A 20,314-nucleotide genomic window follows, 5' to 3' on the forward strand; every position below is an offset into this window, starting at 1 on the left:
CATCCTGACTCCCCAAAATCTGTCCACCATCTACAAGGCACAAGTCAGGAGTGTGATGGAATAGTCCCCATTTGCCTGGATGAGTGCAGTTCCCATAACACTCAAGAAGTTTGACACCGTCCAGGACAAAGCAGCCTGCTTGATTGGCAGCACATCCACAAACATTCACTTCCTCCACCATCGACGCACAGTAGCAGCAGTGTGTACCATCTACAAAATGCACTGCAGGAATTCACCAAGGGTCCTTTGAAACTCATGACCACTACCATCTAGAAGGACCAGGGCAGCAGATAGATAGGAACACCATCATCCTGACTTGGAAATATATCGCCGTTCCTTCACTGTCATTGGGTCAAAATCCTGGAACTCCTCTCTAGCTGTGGAGAAGTACACCACTTGGACAGCAGCGGTTCAAGAATGCAGCTCACCACCACCTTCTCAAGGGTAACTAGGGATGGGCAATAAATGTTGGCCCAGCCAGTGAAGCCCACATCCCGTGAATGAATAAAAAAAGATATATCCTCTCTCCACTTCTGCAGTCTGTTTTTCACGCTGTCCCCCCCCCCCTCTCTCCCTTCTGCCTATAGTACCAAGCCCTATTGCCATCCCCTCATTTCTCCCCCTCCAAACAAGTCAAAACAGAAACAAAAGCAGACAGTTGGCGACAGAAGTGAAGGAGGGAAACCACAGAATTATAAACCAATAAAGCTAACATCTGTTTTAGGGAAACTACCGGAGTGTATAATCAACAACAACTAGTATTTATATAGTGCCTTTAACAGAATGAAGTACCCCAAGGTGCTTCACAGGAGCATTATAAAACAAGATATGACACTGAGCCACATGAGCAGATATTAAGGTGGATGACCAAAAGCCTGATCAAGGAGTAATGTTTTTAAGGAGTGTGTTAAAAGGAGGAACGTAGAGAGGTGGAGGTATAGGGAGGAAATTCCAGAGCTTGGGCCTCAGGCAGCTTAAGGATTGATTAGGATAGGGTGACTGAACACCTTTAAATTTTTTTAGCTGATCTGAGAGAGCCAGTGCAGATTTGGGTAGCTCATGCTTAGTGAATATGGCTGAATTTTTGGAGAGGTGATTAAAGTAGTGGACAGGGAAATGACTATGGAAAAAAATAAAAGCAAAATACTGTGGATGCTGGAAATCTGAAACAAAAACAAAAATTGCCTGAAAAACTCAGCAGGTCTGACAGCATTGGTGGAGAGGAAGACAGAGTTAACGTTTCGATCTGTATGACTCTTCATCAGAACTAAATGACTATGGATGCTATTTATGTGGATGCCCAGAAAGCATTTGACAAAACCCCCCATAAGAGACTGTTAGTTAAAGCTCACAGAATTGAAGAAATTATTGACTGAGTTAGGAAATTGGCTGAGCAGAAGGAGAGTCTCCTTGTCATGTCACTCCACCTCCCTCGCTACTGTTCCCCACAGGCTCTGGCTGAGAGTTGAGATCTTCAAGGCTACATGGCTCTGGTAACAGAGGGAATGCTAGGGGATGTTTCATCATTTGGGATGCCACTCCACAGGCACTGTCAACAGAATTTCTCATGGCTACATCCCCACTTCTGTTTAAGGGCTTTGTAGAAGTGGACACCAGTCCTGAGGTGATTGAGACACAGCCAAATTGGCCATGTTTCACCGGCTGCTGCAGAGTAAGGATAATTGGCAGTATGTGTTGTCCCACAATGACCTCAACTGTTTTCCATATTTATTAACAACCATTTTAGATGATGGGATAGAAAGCCACATATCCAATTTGCCAATAACACAAAAATAGGCAGCATTGTAGACGGAAGCTCGGGATTCCAAAGAGACAGTGATAGATTAAATGAATGGGCAAAACTGTGGCAAATGGATTTCAGTGTAAGCAATTGCGAGGTCATCCACTTTGGAACTGAAAAGGGTAGAACAGGAGACTTTCCAAATGTTGAAAAGCTAGAAACAACGGAGGTCCAAAGACCATTAAAATGTGATGAACAGATACAGGGGGGGAAAAAAATCAAAAAGGATAATTGAATGTTTGTCTTTATACCTGGGGCACTGGAATACAAGTGGGTAGAAATCATGATGAACCTACACAAAACTGGTTAGAGCATGCATAGGGTCACATTTTAGGAAGGATATAAAGTGGCCTTGGAGTGCAGTGCAGATTTATCAGAATGATACCTGGAGACCAAGGATTAAATTATGAGCAGAGATTACATAAACTAGGATTATATTCCCTGGAGATTTAGAAGGTTAAGGGGGTGATTTGATCAAAGTTTTCAAGATATTGAGGGAAACTGATAGCTAGAGAGAAACAATTTCTGCTGGTTGGGGAGTCTAGGACTAAGGGAAAAGGGGTACTGCCTAAGAATTAGAGCCAGACTTTCAGGAGTGAAATCTTCGCCTGAAGGGTGCTAGTTTGGAACTCTTATCTGTTAATAGCAATTGATGCTAAATCATGTGTTAATTTTAAATCTGTGATTGATAGATTTTTGTTAACAAAAGTATTAAGGCATATAGGGATATACTCGCTGATCACTGCGTGAAAACACTTTATGCTGATTCTTAGAAATAATAGTGAAGCCTTTCCCGATCTCCACCCCACCCTCTTATTCCCAGAAAACACAGCGTTCACGCCCCCTATAAGTTTCACCTGTCTTTAGTTTTAAGGGAACTTCTGTTTCTCCGGAACACATTGACTCTCGTTGGGTTCCTTGTACAAACAGCAGATACACCTCCGATCAAAGTTCTTCCAGTCTCAGATGTGGTAGCAAGTGTTTGCAGGATATTTGACCAGGACACAGGCACCGCACGATGAGTAGATTTGGGCAGTGATTTGACCGTAGGACAGAGACAGGAGCAGACCCATTCCCAGGAACAACAAGGGGGAAACCATTCAGGCTTTGTATTCGAGCAACTGTACCCCATCACCACCATCAATCTCTGTCAATCTGGACAGTTTGAACTGACCCTCAGCATAAACATTGCTGCTCTCTCCCTTCAATAATTTAATGGACCCGGTTTTGATGAGCCAGAATATTTAAAGTTTTGAACCACCAGAGGCTGAACTTTCACAGCAGGAGATTGGATCCTGGTACTTCCAATCATTTTTTGCCTGGAGTTTGGAAACATTCTGCGCTGCAGGGTACCAGCCTGCTCCGGGTCCGGGTCCGGATTCAGTCCGGCTCTAACCCGGGTTCAGTCCAGGTTCAGTCCGGCTCTAACCCGGGTTCAGTCCGGCTCTAACCCGGGTTCAGTCCAGGTTCAGTCCGGCTCTAACCCGGGTTCAGTCCAGGTTCAGTCCGGCTCTAACCCGGGTTCAGTCCAGGTTCAGTCCGGCTCTAACCCGGGTTCAGTCCGGCTCTAACCCGGGTTCAGTCCGGCTCTAACCCGGGTTCAGTCCAGGTTTGGCCCGGATCCAGGAGGCGGGGCTGATTATTTCTCTCTCCCCGACTTTGAAACATTGAGTCCCGGAGCCGCTCGGGATGATCCAGATCCGGATCCCGTCCATCGGCCAAGAGGCGGCTGGAGACTCGGAGAAAGTTCACACGGTGAGTGCGGGAGGCGGGGGGGGGAGAGACCCGGTGGGGGGGGAGAGACCCGGGGGGGGGGGGAGAGACCCGGGGGGAGAGAGAGAGACCCGGGGGGGGGAGAGACCCGGGGGGGAGAGAGAGACCCGGGGGGGGGGAGACCCGGGGGGTGGGAGAGACCCGGGGGGGGGGGGAGAGAGACCCGGGGGGGAGACCCGGGGGGGGGGGAGACCCGGGGGGAGAGAGAGACCCGGGGTGGGGGGGGGGAGACCCGGGGGGAGAGAGAGAGACCCGGGGGGGGGGGGGAGACCCGGGGGGAGAGAGAGACCCGGGGGGGGGGGGGGGAGAGACCCCGGGGGGGAGGAGAGACCCGGGGGGAGAGAGAGAGACCCGGGGTGGGGGGGGGGGAGACCCGGGGGGAGAGAGACCCGGGGGGGGGGGGGGAGAGACCCGGGGGGAGAGAGAGACCCGGGTGGGGGGGGGGGGAGACCCGGGGGGAGAGAGAGACCCGGGGGGGGGGGGGGGGGAGAGACCCCGGGGGGGGAGGAGAGACCCCGGGGGGAGAGGGGAGACCCGGGGTGGGGGGGGGGGGGGGGGGGGGGGACGACCCGGGGGAGGGGGGGGGGGGGGGGGACGAGACGACAGACCCGGGGGGTGGGGGGGGGGGGGTCGTCCCGGTCTCTGTGCTGGGGCTGATTCCCTGCAGCTTCTGTTAAAGGGGCCGACCGGTTTGGCCATTTAAGCGAAGGTGCAGATTCTCTGGAGAGCCTACATTGTTCCTATTCAACTGTGAAAGCATCACCACTGATTCTGCACTCCCCCCGGGAGCCTGGGCTCCCTCACCCCTTATCCCCAGTATCCGGGAGGGAATTCCCCATGTGTCCCTGACCCTGTGTCTCTCTGTTCCTCTGCTTCTCTCTCTCTTTGTCTTCCCCTGTCTCTGCCTCACTCTCCACGCCACTCTGCCCCTCTAAGTGTGTGTGCACGCCCAGGGGTTGGCTGTGCTCTGTTCTGTGGTGTGACATGTGTGGGATTTGGATTCTGTGTCTAAGTTTCTGGGCTGTGTGTGAGATGTGTCTTGTGACTCTGATCACAATCTCTGTCTGGTGCTGAGACTCCTGAGCTCGGGACTGGAAAGTTGTCCTCATTGCCCTGGATGAGAGGGGGTTTTAAGATCGGCCTCTTTTAGAAAGTGCGGAGATTTGGTGAGGACTTGATCAGGTTGGTTGTGATGCCTCACGTGATGGAATAGTCATAGTGCCTAGACTCCCACTGTCCGTCCTGAGGAGGGGAATCAAAACAAGATTTTTTTATGATTAATAATAGAATTTGCAACACTGCTACAGAAGACCTGTTCATGAAGACTTCAGAATCCAAGAGGATGTAGATTAAAAATGAGGGTGAGGAAGGAAATCTGCTGTCCTTACCTGGTCTGGCCTACATGTGACTCCAGACCCACAGCAATGTGGGTGACTCTTAAAAGGTCCTCTGAACAAGGGCAATAAATGCTGGCCTGGTCAGTGACATCCACATCCTGTGAATGAATTTTTTTAAAAATGGAGCGCTGGTTGTGAAATGTTGGTGAAGGAGAGGGATATCATGGGATAAAGGGAGCATTGGAGTTGTTTGTGAGGAGAGAGACTGAAAGGGAATAATCAGGGATCCAGTTAAAGGGGACAAGCTTTTTCATGGCTGGTCCCTGAAATTTGCTCTTGTTCTAAAGAGTTTGAAATGTTTTAGTGAAATTTGCACAGGTCTGAAAAACCCAAATGGCGGATTAAACCGACAAACCTGCTGAACATCAGCAGATGTTCAAATGGCCCCCTGAACACACAGATATATAGAGCTTATTTGGTTAAGAATCTCTATTTGCACAGATATAGCACGTAACCATAGCAACACCACATTGTAAGACATTGCCAATAACCATGGTAACACGATGTGCTGTATTTGAGTTATAAAGCAGGACCTGTGTTTTGAAAGGAGCTGATTTGATTATCTGACTGTTTGAGCCATTCTTGGAGTGACACTGGGGAGTGTGGGGGGAGGTGGGAGGTGATATTTGGTGCAGGAGATTCAGACTCGGGCTGTGGGTGACCCCAGGACTTTGTGGGGGGGTTGGGGGCGGGGGGAGAGGTCAGAGGGCTCCTTGTGTCCAAGGCTGGAGGTGGTCAGTTTCCTCGAGGCTGGAGTCATAGCTCTTGGGGCGAAAGGGATCAAAGGGTATGGGGAGAAAGCGGGAGCAGGCTATTGAGTTGGATGATCAGCCATGATCATAATGAATGGCGGAGCAGGCTTGAAGGACTGAATGGCCTACTCCTGCTCCTAGTTTCTGTGTTTCTATTGACGCTGTTTCTTGTTACAGGTTTTCCAAATTGAAGTTCTCAACAATGGCAGGAAACACTTGGTGGAGAGGAGATACCGAGACTTCCAAGCTCTGCACAAAAAGGTCAGATCACTGGCTCCTCGCTGACCCCTGGCCTAGTGCCTTCTCCCCAATGAGTCAGTGTGTCCCTCATGTTAATCCACATCCCAGACTCTGCTGCTGTGTTAACGTCTGCTGGGGTCTCTGGCCTCGGGCTAGGGATGGGAGAAACCAGCCCAGGTTCCAGGCTCCAACTGCTGCAGTGACCATTGGGACTGGATTTGGACAGGACTCTGTGTGGCCCCCAGTAGTGGAATAACTGGCTGCCCTGGCAAGCACATCTTTACCTTGGAAAGATATTGCTGGCATTCTGGGGGAATGTCCCATGACCATCTTCAATTTAAACAAAGCCAATTACTTAGACATGAGAGGAGAACTAGCATAGGTTGATGGGGTAAATAGACCAAAAGATGTGGCAGTAAATAAACAGTGGGAAACATTTAAAGAAACAATTCAAAATGTTCAACAAAAATACATTCCATCAAAAAAAAATTCAGCAACAAAGAACCATCATGGCTCATTCAGGAAGGTTAGGATAGGTTTAGAGGGGATGTGAGGAAGAATTTTTTCACCCAGAGGGTGGTGGGAATCTGGAACTCACTGCCTGAAAGGATGGTAGAGGCAGAAACCCTCATAACATTTAAGAAGTATTTGGATGTGCACTTGCGATGCCATGGCATACAGGGCTATGGGCCTAGTGCTGGAAAATGGGATTAGAATAGTTAGGTATTTGTTTGACTGGCACAGACTTGATGGGCCGAAGGGCCTTTTTCTATGCTGTAGACCTCTATAACTTTTTGGTGGGGTCTTTGTGATAACTTCACCAGTATGACTATTAAGGTAGCTTCAGAGGACTGAGGGTATCACAGCTCCATCACTGATCTTTCAGTTCTCAGATTTGTTTTTTTTAATTATTTTACCGAATGGGGGCTTCGCTGGCTGGGCCAGCATCTATTGCCCATCCCTAGTTGCCCCTTGAGAAGGTGGTGGTGAGCTGCCCTCTTGAATCGCTGCAGTCCATCTGGCGTAGGTACACCCACCGTGCTGTCAGGGAGGGAGTTCCAGGATTTTGACCCAGTGAAGGAACGGCCGATATATTTCCAAGTCAGGTTGGTGAGTGACTTGGAGGGGAACTTACAGGGCAAATTCCTGCTGCCCTTGGATTGTGGGTTTGGAAGGTGCTGTCGAAGGAGCCTTGGTGAATTCCTGCAGTGCATCTTGTGGATGGTACACACACTGCTGCTGCTGCTGTGCGTTGGTGGTGGAGGGGGTGCTTCGCTCAAAGGGTGGTGTAGGTGACGACAGTTTTGATTCATGCGGCACCAGGTACTAAGGAAAGGGGCAGCTGTCCCCCAGTGGGACAGACCCCACTTAAACCTAACTGGGGCCCGTAACCCGGCATAACTAGGTTGCAGATGGGGATTTAAACCAAAAGAAAAAAGGGGGAGAGTGTTCACGAAGGGGAATTTCATAACTCTAAAGAGAAAAGTCAAGGCCCCAAAGCAGAGTAATAAAGAGAAGCAGAGTCTGAGAAAGAGAACCAAATGTTTAATAGTAAAACTACACCAGGAGCCAGAGGTAAGATTTTGGGTAAAGAGGTGCAGAGGGGATGTGAGGAAGAATTTTTTTTTTTAGAAAGTGAATGATAAAGACCTGGAACTCGCTGCCAAAGAGGGAAACAGAGAAGAGTCATTTCAAAATGAAATTGGATGGTCACTTGAGGGAAATAAACCTGCGGGGCTGGCGCATGGTCAGTGCGGGGACAGCAGAGCCAGTGCGGGGACGGCGGGGCCAGTGCGGGGACGGCGGGGCCAGTGCGGGGACAGTGCAGGGACAGCGGGGCCAGTGCGGGGACGATGGGGCCAGTGCGGGGACGATGGGGCCAGTGCGGGGACGATGGGGCCAGTGCGGGGACAGCGGGGCCAGTGCGGAGACAGTGGGGCCAGTGCGGGGATGGCGGGGCCAGTGCGGGGACAGTGCAGGGACAGCGGGGCCAGTGCGGGGACGATGGGGCCAGTGCGGGGACGATGGGGCCAGTGCGGGGACGGTGGGGCCAGTGCGGAGACAGTGGGGCCAGTGCGGGGACAGTGGGGCCAGTGCGGGGCCAGCGGGGCCAGTGCGGGGGACGGCGGGGCCAGTGCAGGGACGGCGGGGCCAGTGCAGGGATGGCGGGGCCAGTGCGGGGACGATGGGGCCAGTGCAGGGACGGCGGGGCCAGTGCGGGGATGGCGGGGCCAGTGCGTGGACGTCGGGGCCAGTGCGGGGACGTCGGGGCCAGTGCGGGGCCGGCGGGGCCGGCAGGGCCAGAGTGGGGCCGGCAGGGCCAGTGCGGGGACAGAGCGGGGCCAGTGCGGGGCCAGTGCGGGGACGGCGGGGCCAGTGTGGGGCCAGTGCGGGGACGGTGCGGGGACGGCGGGGCCAGTGCGGGGACGGGGAGGGAATTAATGACACAAATAGAAATAAATGGGTTAGATCTAATCTCCGTTACAGAGACATAGTTACACAGTGACCAAGGCTGGGTTTAAACATTCCAGAGTACATGATGTTTTGAAAAGAGGGTGGATGGAGCAGACAATAACCCTGATATTAAAGGATGATGTACAGGCAGTAATGAGGAAGAATCCTGACTTGGAAGAACAGGAAATAGAATCAATACAGGTAGATATAAAAAATAACAAGTGTCAGAAATGCTGCTGGGAATAGTTTATAGGTGCTTTAACAGTAGCTATACTGTTGGAGAGAGCATTAATCAAGAAATAAGAGGGGTTTATAACAAAATCAATTCAATAATTGTGGGGGCTTTAATCTCCAAGTAGACGATACAAATAAAATTGGCAAAAGTAGTTTTGAAGATTATTTGAAACAGTTTCTGAGAATAATAGATCATGGCTGTACCTGTCCTGGGAGTGTTTGATGGGGACAGTGTAGAGGGAGCTTTACTCTGTATCTAACCCCGTGCTGTACCTGCCCTGGGAGTGTTTGATGGGACAGTGTAGAGGGGGCTTTACTCTGTATCTAACCCCGTGCTGTACCTGTCCTGGGAGTGTTTGATGGGGACAGTGTAGAGGGAGCTTTACTCTGTATCTAACCCCGTGCTGTACCTGTCCTGGGAGTGTTTGATGGGGACAGTGTAGAGGGAGCTTTACTCTGTATCTAACCCCGTGCTGTACCTGCCCTGGGAGTGTTTGATGGGGACAGTGTAGAGAGAGCTTTACTCTGTATCTAACCCCGTGCTGTACCTGTCCTGGGAGTGTTTGATGGGGACAGTGTAGAGGGAGATTTACTCTGTACCTAACCCTGTGCTGTACCTGTCCTGGGAGTGTTTGATGGGGACAGTGTAGAGAGAGCTTTACTCTGTATCTAACCCCGTGCTGTACCTGCCCTGGGAGTGTTTGATGGGGACAGTGTAGAGGGAGCTTTACACTGTATCTAACCCCGTGCTGTACCTGTCCTGGGAGTGTTTGATGGGGACGGTGTAGAGGGAGATTTACTCTGTATCTAACCCCATGCTGTACCTGTCCTGGGAGTGTTTGATGGGGACAGTGTAGAGAGAGCTTTACTCTGTATCTAACCCTGTGCTGTACCTGTCCTGGGAGTGTTTGATGGGGACAGTGCAGAGGGAGCTTTATTCTGTACCTAACCCCGTGCTGTACCTGTCCTGGGAGTGTTTGATGGGGACAGTGTAGAGGGAGCTTTACTCTGTATCTAACCCCGTGCTGTACCTGTCCTGGGAGTGTTTGATGGGGACAGTGTAGAGAGAGATTTACTCTGTATCTAACCCCGTGCTGTACCTGTCCTGGGAATGCTCAGTAATGAAACTGTGTCCAAATTGGGGAAGTGTCCCATTTTCATTTCTCCGTCTAATCCCTTTAGGTGGACATGCTGCTGGTATTTCTGGTGTGTGTGCGTTCTTGGGAGGTCACTTGTCTGTAATCTGTCTCGGGGTCCCTGGACAAACTCCCATGTCACTCCCCATCCTGTTTAGAATAATCCTGACATTTGCTGCAAACAGATTTTTGACGAGGTTGAGCAGGAGGTTCGTGCCCAGTGAAGGAACGCCAAGGAAGTAAGAGCTAATTACAGTCCGATGATGTCAGTGAGATTGAGTTACTGCTTGATTTGAATGTGTGCTAGACATTGCAGCGTTCCTAATAACACAGCACAGCCGGTCAGTGAAAGCGCTGACATCTCAGGACACAATAGAATCATCCAGACTGTCCCCACCGTCACCCAATCAGTGCAGATGTGGAGGGGCAATGGATGGGTTTGTTGTCACGTCCAATCCACGCACTTGGCGGGGGTAATAGCAGGAGGAATATAGTCCTTGACTCGGTCTGCCTATCACTGCCCCCATCCCTCACCATGTAGAACACTCCGCCCTCTCTCAAACTCCGGGGTGAGGGGGATTTTCCCGGCTCCCGGTTCACCGGCTGACCTGTTTCCCTTGTTTGTTTCCAACAGTTAAAAAAAATGACAAAGACGCCAGACTTCCCCCCAAAACGAGGCCTGAATCGAAGACCCAAAGCCCTAGAGCAGAAGAGGATTGGATTGGAGGCGTATTTACAGGTCAGGCACAAGGAGAGACTGAAGCTGAGTTTTACACCTAGTCAGCAATCCTTCAGAATCTTGAGTTTCTTTTCATGAAAAATTATTGAATAAGATTTAATAACATCATGTCAGTGTCTACCACTTGTGTCTGACCCCAAGGTTTGGCCAGAAACCCTGAGAATTATCTAGAATCTAGTCTGAGTACCTCAGCGCAATACCAAGGGAGAGTTACACTGTCGGAGGGTCAGCACTGAGGGAGAGTTACACTGTAGGAGGGTCAGTACTGAGGGAGAGTTACACTGTCGGAGGGTCAGTACTGAGGGAGAGTTACACTGTCAGAGGGTCAGTAGTGAGGGAGAGTTGCACTGTCGGAGGGTCAGTACTGAGGGAGAGTTGCACTGTCAGAGGGTCATTACTGAGGGAGAGTTGCACTGTCGGAGGGTCAGTACTGAGGGAGAGTTGCACTGTCAGAGGGTCAGTACTGAGGGAGAGTTGCACTGTCGGAGGGTCAGTAGTGAGGGAGTGCTGCACTGTTGGAGGGTGTGGGGTTGTGGGGGGGCTGGGTGGCTGGGATGTGGGATCACTTGGTGGGGGGTGGGATGTCACGGGGGGCGAGGTCTGGGGTATGGGGTCACAGGGGCAGGGGTCAGGTTGGAGTTTGGTTTGGGTTGGGGTCAAAGGGATTTTGAGCAAGGTGACCAGACTGAGGGTTTAACAGTTTGCAGAGGAGCAGGAGTTCACACCTTAGACAGACTGGGTTCTCTCTCTCTCTGACACAGGGTCTCGTGTGTGACAATCAGCATCTGTCCCGGGAAATCCTAGACTTCCTCAACATCAAACATATCCCACCTGGAAAGCAGACCAATACATTGAGGTCAGTCTCTCATCCTCACGGACTTTTTATGTTTCACTCCCTGCTACTTCTGGGCTTGTTTTTGATTGCAGGAATCACAAATAAATCAGTCACAGAGTCAGCTTGTGTTCCCGAGTTTAGAAGATTTGGGGTGTTTCTGAAGATTAAACAAGGAGAAATGGGGAGTCTTGAACTGGGGGTCCCAGTCTCAGGATATGGGCTCGTCCATGTCAGAATGAGTTAAGGAGAAATTTCTTCACTCTGGGATTGTGAACCTTGGGAATTCTCTATCCCGGAGGGCTGAGATTCTTGGGAATTCTCTATCCCGGAGGGCTGAGATTCTTGGGAATTCTCTATCCCGGAGGGCTGAGATTCTTGGGAATTCTCTATCCCGGAGGGCTGAGATTCTTGGGAATTCTCTATCCCGGAGGGCTGATTCTTGGGAATTCTCTATCCCGGAGGTTTGTGAACGTTCCATCATTGAGTATGTTCAAGACAGAGGTTGTGTTGTGGATATTGAGTAATATGGGGATAAGTCAATGGAGTTAAAATCAGATCAGGCAGAATCTACTGGAATAACGGAACAGGCTTGAGGGGCTGAATGGCTTCTTTCTTGTCTTTTACCATCATAGAGAAATTTTAGAAGGGATTATTAGATAGTCACAGATGTTGTAATTCTAAACATCTTTAATTTGGAATCTGGCTATTCAAATTCTTAGCAAGGGAAATGTCCCCAGTCTCTCTCTGTCTGAATCCTCCACCTGGTGGCGATGATAAAGAATGGCAGCTCACAGTTCCCTGGAATGATGGGTCGGGGTCAGTGCCAAAGCCTTAGGATTCCTAACATGAATATATCCATGCATCTTCCACGGCCATCGCACAGGTCAATGCCATGATGCTCTGCTCCTTCCTGGCTTGATATTTATACACGAGAACATTTTGCTCCAACGTTTTGAGTGCAGTTTTTCTACGTTCTGAGGAGTTTTCTCAGGACCCTGTTCTTTGATTGATGGATAGGGTTAAAGCTCAGTTAAAGGACAGAAGAAGGGACGTGAGGCAAATTGCAGGAACAGAGAGAGCTGGGGGTGTAAGGAAACAAAACTTAAAATTTAGCAGGGCTAAGGTCCAGGATCCCAGGTAATTATTTTTTTTTATTGAGGAATTGGATGCCAAAACAAAAGTTCTATCCAAACTTTTTTATAAAGCTCTGATTCAGCCTACAGTGCAGAATTGTTTAATTTTAGGTGATTTAATAGGATAGGGAATGGAGAATCAAGGCATGATGGAGGAACCGATGAGGGGCACACTAACTAAGGTGACACTGATGAAGCTGGAGAGGACGCGGTGTGATAGAAATTCAGTCTTGTTCTGTTTCTCCCACTTTGTTCTGATCTAATGTCATTCCTTTTCTTTAGTATCCTGGAACAACTTGACTTACAAAACTACAGGTGAGCACAAGAAAGGCCTGCAGCTCTCCTCACCGACCTCCTGAATTTCACCCTTTGTAAACTAGTATTCTAACCTGCACTGAATCCAGTCACTTCAGTGCTCACGTTGGCTCCTGGTTCAGCAACACCTCGTTTAAAATTTATAAAATTCTTATCAATGTTCAAATCCCTCCCATGGCCTTTCCTCTGTAACCTCCTCCAGCTTGACAACCTTTGGGATCTCTAATTCCGGCCTGATGTACACCTCCCATTTTTATTGCAGCATCATTGGCGACTGTGCCTTTAGCTGCCTCAGCCCTGAACCCTGGAATTCATTCTGAAACCTCACGGTTCTCTCTTCAAGCACTGATTAAAACTAACTACTTTGATTGAGCTTTTGGTCATCCATCTTAACATCTACTACTTTAGCTCCCTGTCAGTTTAAAGTTCTCTCTACACTGTCCCCATCAAACACTCCCAGGACAGGTACAGCACAGGGTTAGATACAGAGTAAAACTCCCTCTACACTGTCCCCATCAAACACTCCCAGGACAGGTACAGCACGGGGTTAGATATAGAGTAAAGCTCCCTCTACACTGTCCCCATCAAACACTCCCAGGACAGGTACAGCACGGGGTTAGATACAGAGTAAAGCTCCCTCTACACTGTCCCCATCAAACACTCCCAGGGCAGGTAGTGGGGAATAAGGATTTGATGCAGTGATTTTCTCACTATGCTGCTTCTCTTTCAGGTGTTTCTGTCACCAGGTGGTCACTTTCACAAAGGATGCCTTTGCTCATCCGAATACAGCAGGTAATAGGGGTGACGGAAGCTGGGGCGGGGAGGGGGTTGCTGTGAGACGTTGTTAATGAGTGATACAGAAAGGAGGATGAACTATGGTTGTGGGCAGGGCAGACAGCACTCTGAGGGATCATGGGAAACAATGGTTCCAAGCATAATTATTGTTATTATGGTGGAAACACAGTCATGGAGTGAGGGAATGGGCCAGCCCTCAGGGAAGGGCCTAAGTCTGGGAGACCATGGGAAAGCAGGCAGAGTGCTGCACTGTCACAGGGCCAGTACTGAGGGAGCGCTGCACTGTCACAGGGCCAGTACTGAGGGAGCGCTGCACTGTCACAGGGCCAGTACTGAGGGAGCGCTGCACTGTCACAGGGCCAGTACTGAGGGAGCGCTGCACTGTCACAGGGCCAGTACTGAGGGAGCGCTGCACTGTCACAGGGCCAGTACTGAGGGAGCGCTGCACTGTCACAGGGCCAGTACTGAGGGAGCGCTGCACTGTCACAGGGCCAGTACTGAGGGAGCGCTGCACTGTCACAGGGCCGGTACTGAGGGAGCGCTGCACTGTCACAGGGCCAGTACTGAGGGAGCGCTGCACTGTCACAGGGCGAGTACTGAGGGAGCGTTGCACTGTCACAGGGCCAGTACTGAGGGAGCGTTGCACTGTCACAGGGCCAGTACTGAGGGAGTGCTGCACTGTCACAGGGCCAGTACTGAGGGAGCGCTGCACTGTCACAGGGCCAGTACTGAGGGAGCGCTGCACTGTCACAGGGCCAGTACTGAGGGAGCGCTGCACTGTCACAGGGCCAGTACTGAGGGAGCGCTGCACTGTCACAGGGCCAGTACTGAGGGAGCGCTGCACTGTCACAGGGCCAGTACTGAGGGAGTGCTGCACTGCTGCAGGGCAGGTACTGAGGGAGCGCTGCACTGTCACAGGGCCAGTACTGAGGGAGCGCTGCACTGTCACAGGGCCAGTACTGAGGGAGCGCTGCACTGTCACAGGGCCAGTACTGAGGGAGCGCTGCACTGTCACAGGGCCAGTACTGAGGGAGCGCTGCACTGTCACAGGGCCAGTACTGAGGGAGCGCTGCACTGTCACAGGGCCAGTACTGAGGGAGCGCTGCACTGTCACAGGGCCAGTACTGAGGGAGCGCTGCACTGTCACAGGGCCAGTACTGAGGGAGCGCTGCACTGTCACAGGGCCAGTACTGAGGGAGCGCTGCACTGTCACAGGGCCAGTACTGAGGGAGCGCTGCACTGTCACAGGGCCAGTACTGAGGGAGCGCTGCACTGTCACAGGGCCAGTACTGAGGGAGCGCTGCACTGTCACAGGGCCAGTACTGAGGGAGCGCTGCACTGTCACAGGGCCAGTACTGAGGGAGCGCTGCACTGTCACAGGGCCAGTACTGAGGGAGCGCTGCACTGCTGCAGGGCAGGTACTGAGGGAGCGCTGCACTGTCACAGGGCCAGTACTGAGGGAGCGCTGCACTGTCACAGGGCCAGTACTGAGGGAGCGCTGCACTGTCACAGGGCCAGTACTGAGGGAGCGCTGCACTGTCACAGGGCCAGTACTGAGGGAGCGCTGCACTGTCACAGGGCCAGTACTGAGGGAGCGCTGCACTGTCACAGGGCCAGTACTGAGGGAGCGCTGCACTGTCACAGGGCCAGTACTGAGGGAGCGCTGCACTGTCACAGGGCCAGTACTGAGGGAGCGCTGCACTGTCACAGGGCAGGTACTGAGGGAGCGCTGCACTGTCACAGGGCCAGTACTGAGGGAGCGCTGCACTGTCACAGGGCCAGTACTGAGGGAGCGCTGCACTGTCACAGGGCCAGTACTGAGGGAGCGCTGCACTGCTGCAGGGCAGGTACTGAGGGAGCGCTGCACTGCTGCAGGGCAGGTACTGAGGGAGCGCTGCACTGCTGCAGGGCAGGTACTGAGGGAGCGCTGCACTGTCACAGGGCCAGTACTGAGGGAGCGCTGCACTGCTGCAGGGCAGGTACTGAGGGAGCGCTGCACTGCTGCAGGGCAGGTACTGAGGGAGCGCTGCACTGCTGCAGGGCAGGTACTGAGGGAGCGCTGCACTGCTGCAGGGCAGGTACTGAGGGAGCGCTGCACTGCTGCAGGGCAGGTACTGAGGGAGCGCTGCACTGCTGCAGGGCAGGTACTGAGGGAGCGCTGCACTGCTGCAGGGCAGGTACTGAGGGAGCGCTGCACTGCTGCAGGGCAGGTACTGAGGGAGCGCTGCACTGTCACCGGGCCAGTACTGAGGGAGCGCTGCACTGCTGCAGGGCAGGTACTGAGGGAGCGCTGCACTGTCACAGGGCCAGTACTGAGGGAGCGCTGCACTGCTGCAGGGCAGGTACTGAGGGAGCGCTGCACTGTCACAGGGCCAGTACTGAGGGAGCGCTGCACTGTCACAGGGCCAGTACTGAGGGAGCGCTGCACTGTCACAGGGCCAGTACTGAGGGAGCGCTGCACTGTCACAGGGCAGGTACTGAGGGAGCGCTGCACTGTCACAGGGCCAGTACTGAGGGAGCGCTGCACTGTCACAGGGCCAGTACTGAGGGAGCGCTGCACTGTCACAGGGCAGGTACTGAGGGAGCGCTGCACTGTCACAGGGCCAGTACTGAGGGAGCGCTGCACTGCTGCAGGGCAGGTACTGAGGGAGCGCTGCACTGTCACAGGGCCAGTACTGAGGGAGCGCTGCACTGCTGCAGGGCAGGTACTGAGGGAGCGCTGCACTGCTGCAGGGCAGGTACTGAGGGAGTGCTGCACTGTCACAGGGCCAGTACTGAGGGAGCGCTGCACTGTCACAGGGCCAGTACTGAGGGAGCGCTGCACTGCTGCAGGGCAGGTACTGAGGGAGCGCTGCACTGTCACAGGGCCAGTACTGAGGGAGCGCTGCACTGCTGCAGGGCAGGTACTGAGGGAGCGCTGCACTGTCACAGGGCCAGTACTGAGGGAGCGCTGCACTGCTGCAGGGCAGGTACTGAGGGAGCGCTGCACTGTCACAGGGCCAGTACTGAGGGAGCGCTGCACTGCTGCAGGGCAGGTACTGAGGGAGCGCTGCACTGTCACAGGGCCAGTACTGAGGGAGCGCTGCACTGTCACAGGGCAGGTACTGAGGGAGCGCTGCACTGCTGCAGGGCAGGTACTGAGGGAGCGCTGCACTGTCACAGGGCCAGTACTGAGGGAGCGCTGCACTGCTGCAGGGCAGGTACTGAGGGAGCGCTGCACTGTCACAGGGCCAGTACTGAGGGAGCGCTGCACTGCTGCAGGGCAGGTACTGAGGGAGCGCTGCACTGTCACAGGGCCAGTACTGAGGGAGCGCTGCACTGTCACAGGGCCAGTACTGAGGGAGCGCTGCACTGTCACAGGGCAGGTACTGAGGGAGCGCTGCACTGTCACAGGGCCAGTACTGAGGGAGCGCTGCACTGTCACAGGGCCAGTACTGAGGGAGCGCTGCACTGTCACAGGGCAGGTACTGAGGGAGCGCTGCACTGTCACAGGGCCAGTACTGAGGGAGCGCTGCACTGCTGCAGGGCAGGTACTGAGGGAGCGCTGCACTGTCACAGGGCCAGTACGGAGGGAGCGCTGCACTGTCACAGGGCCAGTACTGAGGGAGCGCTGCACTGTCACAGGGCCAGTACTGAGGGAGCGCTGCACTGTCACAGGGCGAGTACTGAGGGAGCGCTGCACTGTCACAGGGCCAGTACTGAGGGAGCGCTGCACTGTCACAGGGCCAGTACTGAGGGAGCGCTGCACTGTCACAGGGCCAGTACTGAGGGAGCGCTGCACTGCTGCAGGGCAGGTACTGAGGGAGCGCTGCACTGCTGCAGGGCAGGTACTGAGGGAGTGCTGCACTGTCACAGGGCCAGTACTGAGGGAGCGCTGCACTGTCACAGGGCCAGTACTGAGGGAGCGCTGCACTGCTGCAGGGCAGGTACTGAGGGAGCGCTGCACTGTCACAGGGCCAGTACTGAGGGAGCGCTGCACTGCTGCAGGGCAGGTACTGAGGGAGCGCTGCACTGTCACAGGGCCAGTACTGAGGGAGCGCTGCACTGTCACAGGGCCAGTACTGAGGGAGCGCTGCACTGTCACAGGGCAGGTACTGAGGGAGCGCTGCACTGTCACAGGGCCAGTACTGAGGGAGCGCTGCACTGTCACAGGGCCAGTACTGAGGGAGCGCTGCACTGTCACAGGGCAGTACTGAGGGAGCGCTGCACTGTCACAGGGCCAGTACTGAGGGAGCGCTGCACTGCTGCAGGGCAAGTACAGGAGCCAGCTACTGGCAGGGCAGACGCGGGTGCTGCACTGTCACAGGGCCAGTACTGAGGGAGCGCTGCAACTGTCACAGGGCAGTACTGAGGGAGCGCTGCACTGTCACAGGGCCAGGTACTGAGGGAGCGCTGCACTGCTGCAGGGCCAGTACTGAGGGAGCGCTGCACTGCTGCAGGGCAGGTACTGAGGGAGCGCTGCACTGTCACAGGGCCAGTACTGAGGGAGCGCTGCACTGTCAGCAGGGCCAGTACTGAGGGAGCGCTGCACTGCTGCAGGGCAGGTACTGAGGGAGCGCTGCACTGTCACAGGGCCAGTACTGAGGGAGCGCTGCACTGTCACAGGGCCAGTACTGAGGGAGCGCTGCACTGCTGCAGGGCAGGTACTGAGGGAGCGCTGCACTGTCACAGGGCCAGTACTGAGGGAGCGCTGCACTGCTGCAGGGCAGGTACTGAGGGAGCGCTGCACTGTCACAGGGCCAGTACTGAGGGAGCGCTGCACTGCTGCAGGGCAGGTACTGAGGGAGCGCTGCACTGTCACAGGGCCAGTACTGAGGGAGCGCTGCACTGTCACAGGGCAGGTACTGAGGGAGCGCTGCACTGCTGCAGGGCAGGTACTGAGGGAGCGCTGCACTGTCACAGGGCCAGTACTGAGGGAGCGCTGCACTGCTGCAGGGCAGGTACTGAGGGAGCGCTGCACTGTCACAGGGCCAGTACTGAGGGAGCGCTGCACTGCTGCAGGGCAGGTACTGAGGGAGCGCTGCACTGTCACAGGGCCAGTACTGAGGGAGCGCTGCACTGTCACAGGGCCAGTACTGAGGGAGCGCTGCACTGTCACAGGGCAGGTACTGAGGGAGCGCTGCACTGTCACAGGGCCAGTACTGAGGGAGCGCTGCACTGTCACAGGGCCAGTACTGAGGGAGCGCTGCACTGTCACAGGGCAGGTACTGAGGGAGCGCTGCACTGTCACAGGGCCAGTACTGAGGGAGCGCTGCACTGCTGCAGGGCAGGTACTGAGGGAGCGCTGCACTGTCACAGGGCCAGTACTGAGGGAGCGCTGCACTGCTGCAGGGCAGGTACTGAGGGAGCGCTGCACTGCTGCAGGGCAGGTACTGAGGGAGTGCTGCACTGTCACAGGGCCAGTACTGAGGGAGCGCTGCACTGTCACAGGGCCAGTACTGAGGGAGCGCTGCACTGCTGCAGGGCAGGTACTGAGGGAGCGCTGCACTGTCACAGGGCCAGTACTGAGGGAGCGCTGCACTGTCACAGGGCCAGTACTGAGGGAGCGCTGCACTGCTGCAGGGCAGGTACTGAGGGAGCGCTGCACTGTCACAGGGCCAGTACTGAGGGAGCGCTGCACTGCTGCAGGGCAGGTACTGAGGGAGCGCTGCACTGTCACAGGGCCAGTACTGAGGGAGCGCTGCACTGCTGCAGGGCAGGTACTGAGGGAGCGCTGCACTGTCACAGGGCCAGTACTGAGGGAGCGCTGCACTGTCACAGGGCAGGTACTGAGGGAGCGCTGCACTGCTGCAGGGCAGGTACTGAGGGAGCGCTGCACTGTTATAGTTCGTGAAATTGTGCTGTGATGCTATGGTTTGCTAATGATTTCTGCTATTGATAAGCTAAATGTCCAATGGGGAAACTGCAATGTTCCCATCTGATAAGCTGGCCTGTCAATGTTCAGGTTATTTATTATTACTCTTGGTTATTCTGACCTCTGAAACTGGGACTGTTTGGCCAGAACTCAGCGTGTCTCCTTGCTTTCCAGATCTGCTCCCTAATGTGACTGTGATGGGTGTTCTTCAGGGATTATACCTCTGTGATCCTGAAACCCAGAATGGAGTAGACTCTGCTGGAACAGTGCAATGGCACATTCCTGGACCAGAAAGCATTGTCTGATGTCTGACCTTTCACTAATATTTACTGTGAAAGTAGCTTTTCTCCAAGTAAATGTCTGCTATTGAATATCATTAAACCTCATCTTTTCCACTTGTGTTTTCATTGTACCACATGGCCTGATTGGGTGATGTGAGGGGCATTAACCTTTCATGTCTTGAGGGGGTTGTTATCCCATCAGTGGGCTGGGAGGCTCATGTGAAATGGCCTGACGAATCCAAACTTGGTTCGTCCAATAATGACTCACTCACTAATGACCTGAGTGAAGTGGAAAACATGTCTGTGATGTGGTTGGTACTGCTCTAAGACTGGAGCACAGCTGGTATTTGTAACCCCATGCTGTATCTGCCTGGGAGTGTTTCACTTTGAACATATATCATTGTGTTCCTTTCACCAGTAAATCTTTACATTGTTTAATCTTACATCATAAATAGAGTTTGTGTTTAGCAACATGCTAATGGAACCTGGGCTTATAATGCAGATAATCTTCACTCCAACTAACTGTAATTGGCCTCCAACATATTTAGTTTGCTGCTGTTTGTTGGGTTAGAGTT

At 53.6% G+C, this 20,314-nt stretch overlaps 1 protein-coding gene across 1 annotated transcript; it reads left to right on the plus strand.

The window, feature by feature from the left end:
* Positions 1-2,711: 2,711 nt before the first annotated feature.
* On the plus strand, positions 2,712-19,853 carry LOC121272047 (sorting nexin-24-like). Its single transcript, XM_041178445.1, has 7 exons — positions 2,712-3,556; positions 5,901-5,984; positions 10,422-10,526; positions 11,288-11,382; positions 12,777-12,809; positions 13,540-13,601; positions 19,633-19,853. The coding sequence occupies exons 1-7, from the start codon at positions 3,491-3,493 to the stop codon at positions 19,761-19,763; spliced, it is 576 nt and encodes a 191-aa protein (XP_041034379.1). The 5' UTR covers positions 2,712-3,490; the 3' UTR covers positions 19,764-19,853.
* Positions 19,854-20,314: the final 461 nt, after the last annotated feature.

This window comes from Carcharodon carcharias, chromosome 32, assembly GCF_017639515.1.
Source record: "Carcharodon carcharias isolate sCarCar2 chromosome 32, sCarCar2.pri, whole genome shotgun sequence".
NCBI lineage: Eukaryota > Metazoa > Chordata > Chondrichthyes > Lamniformes > Lamnidae > Carcharodon > Carcharodon carcharias.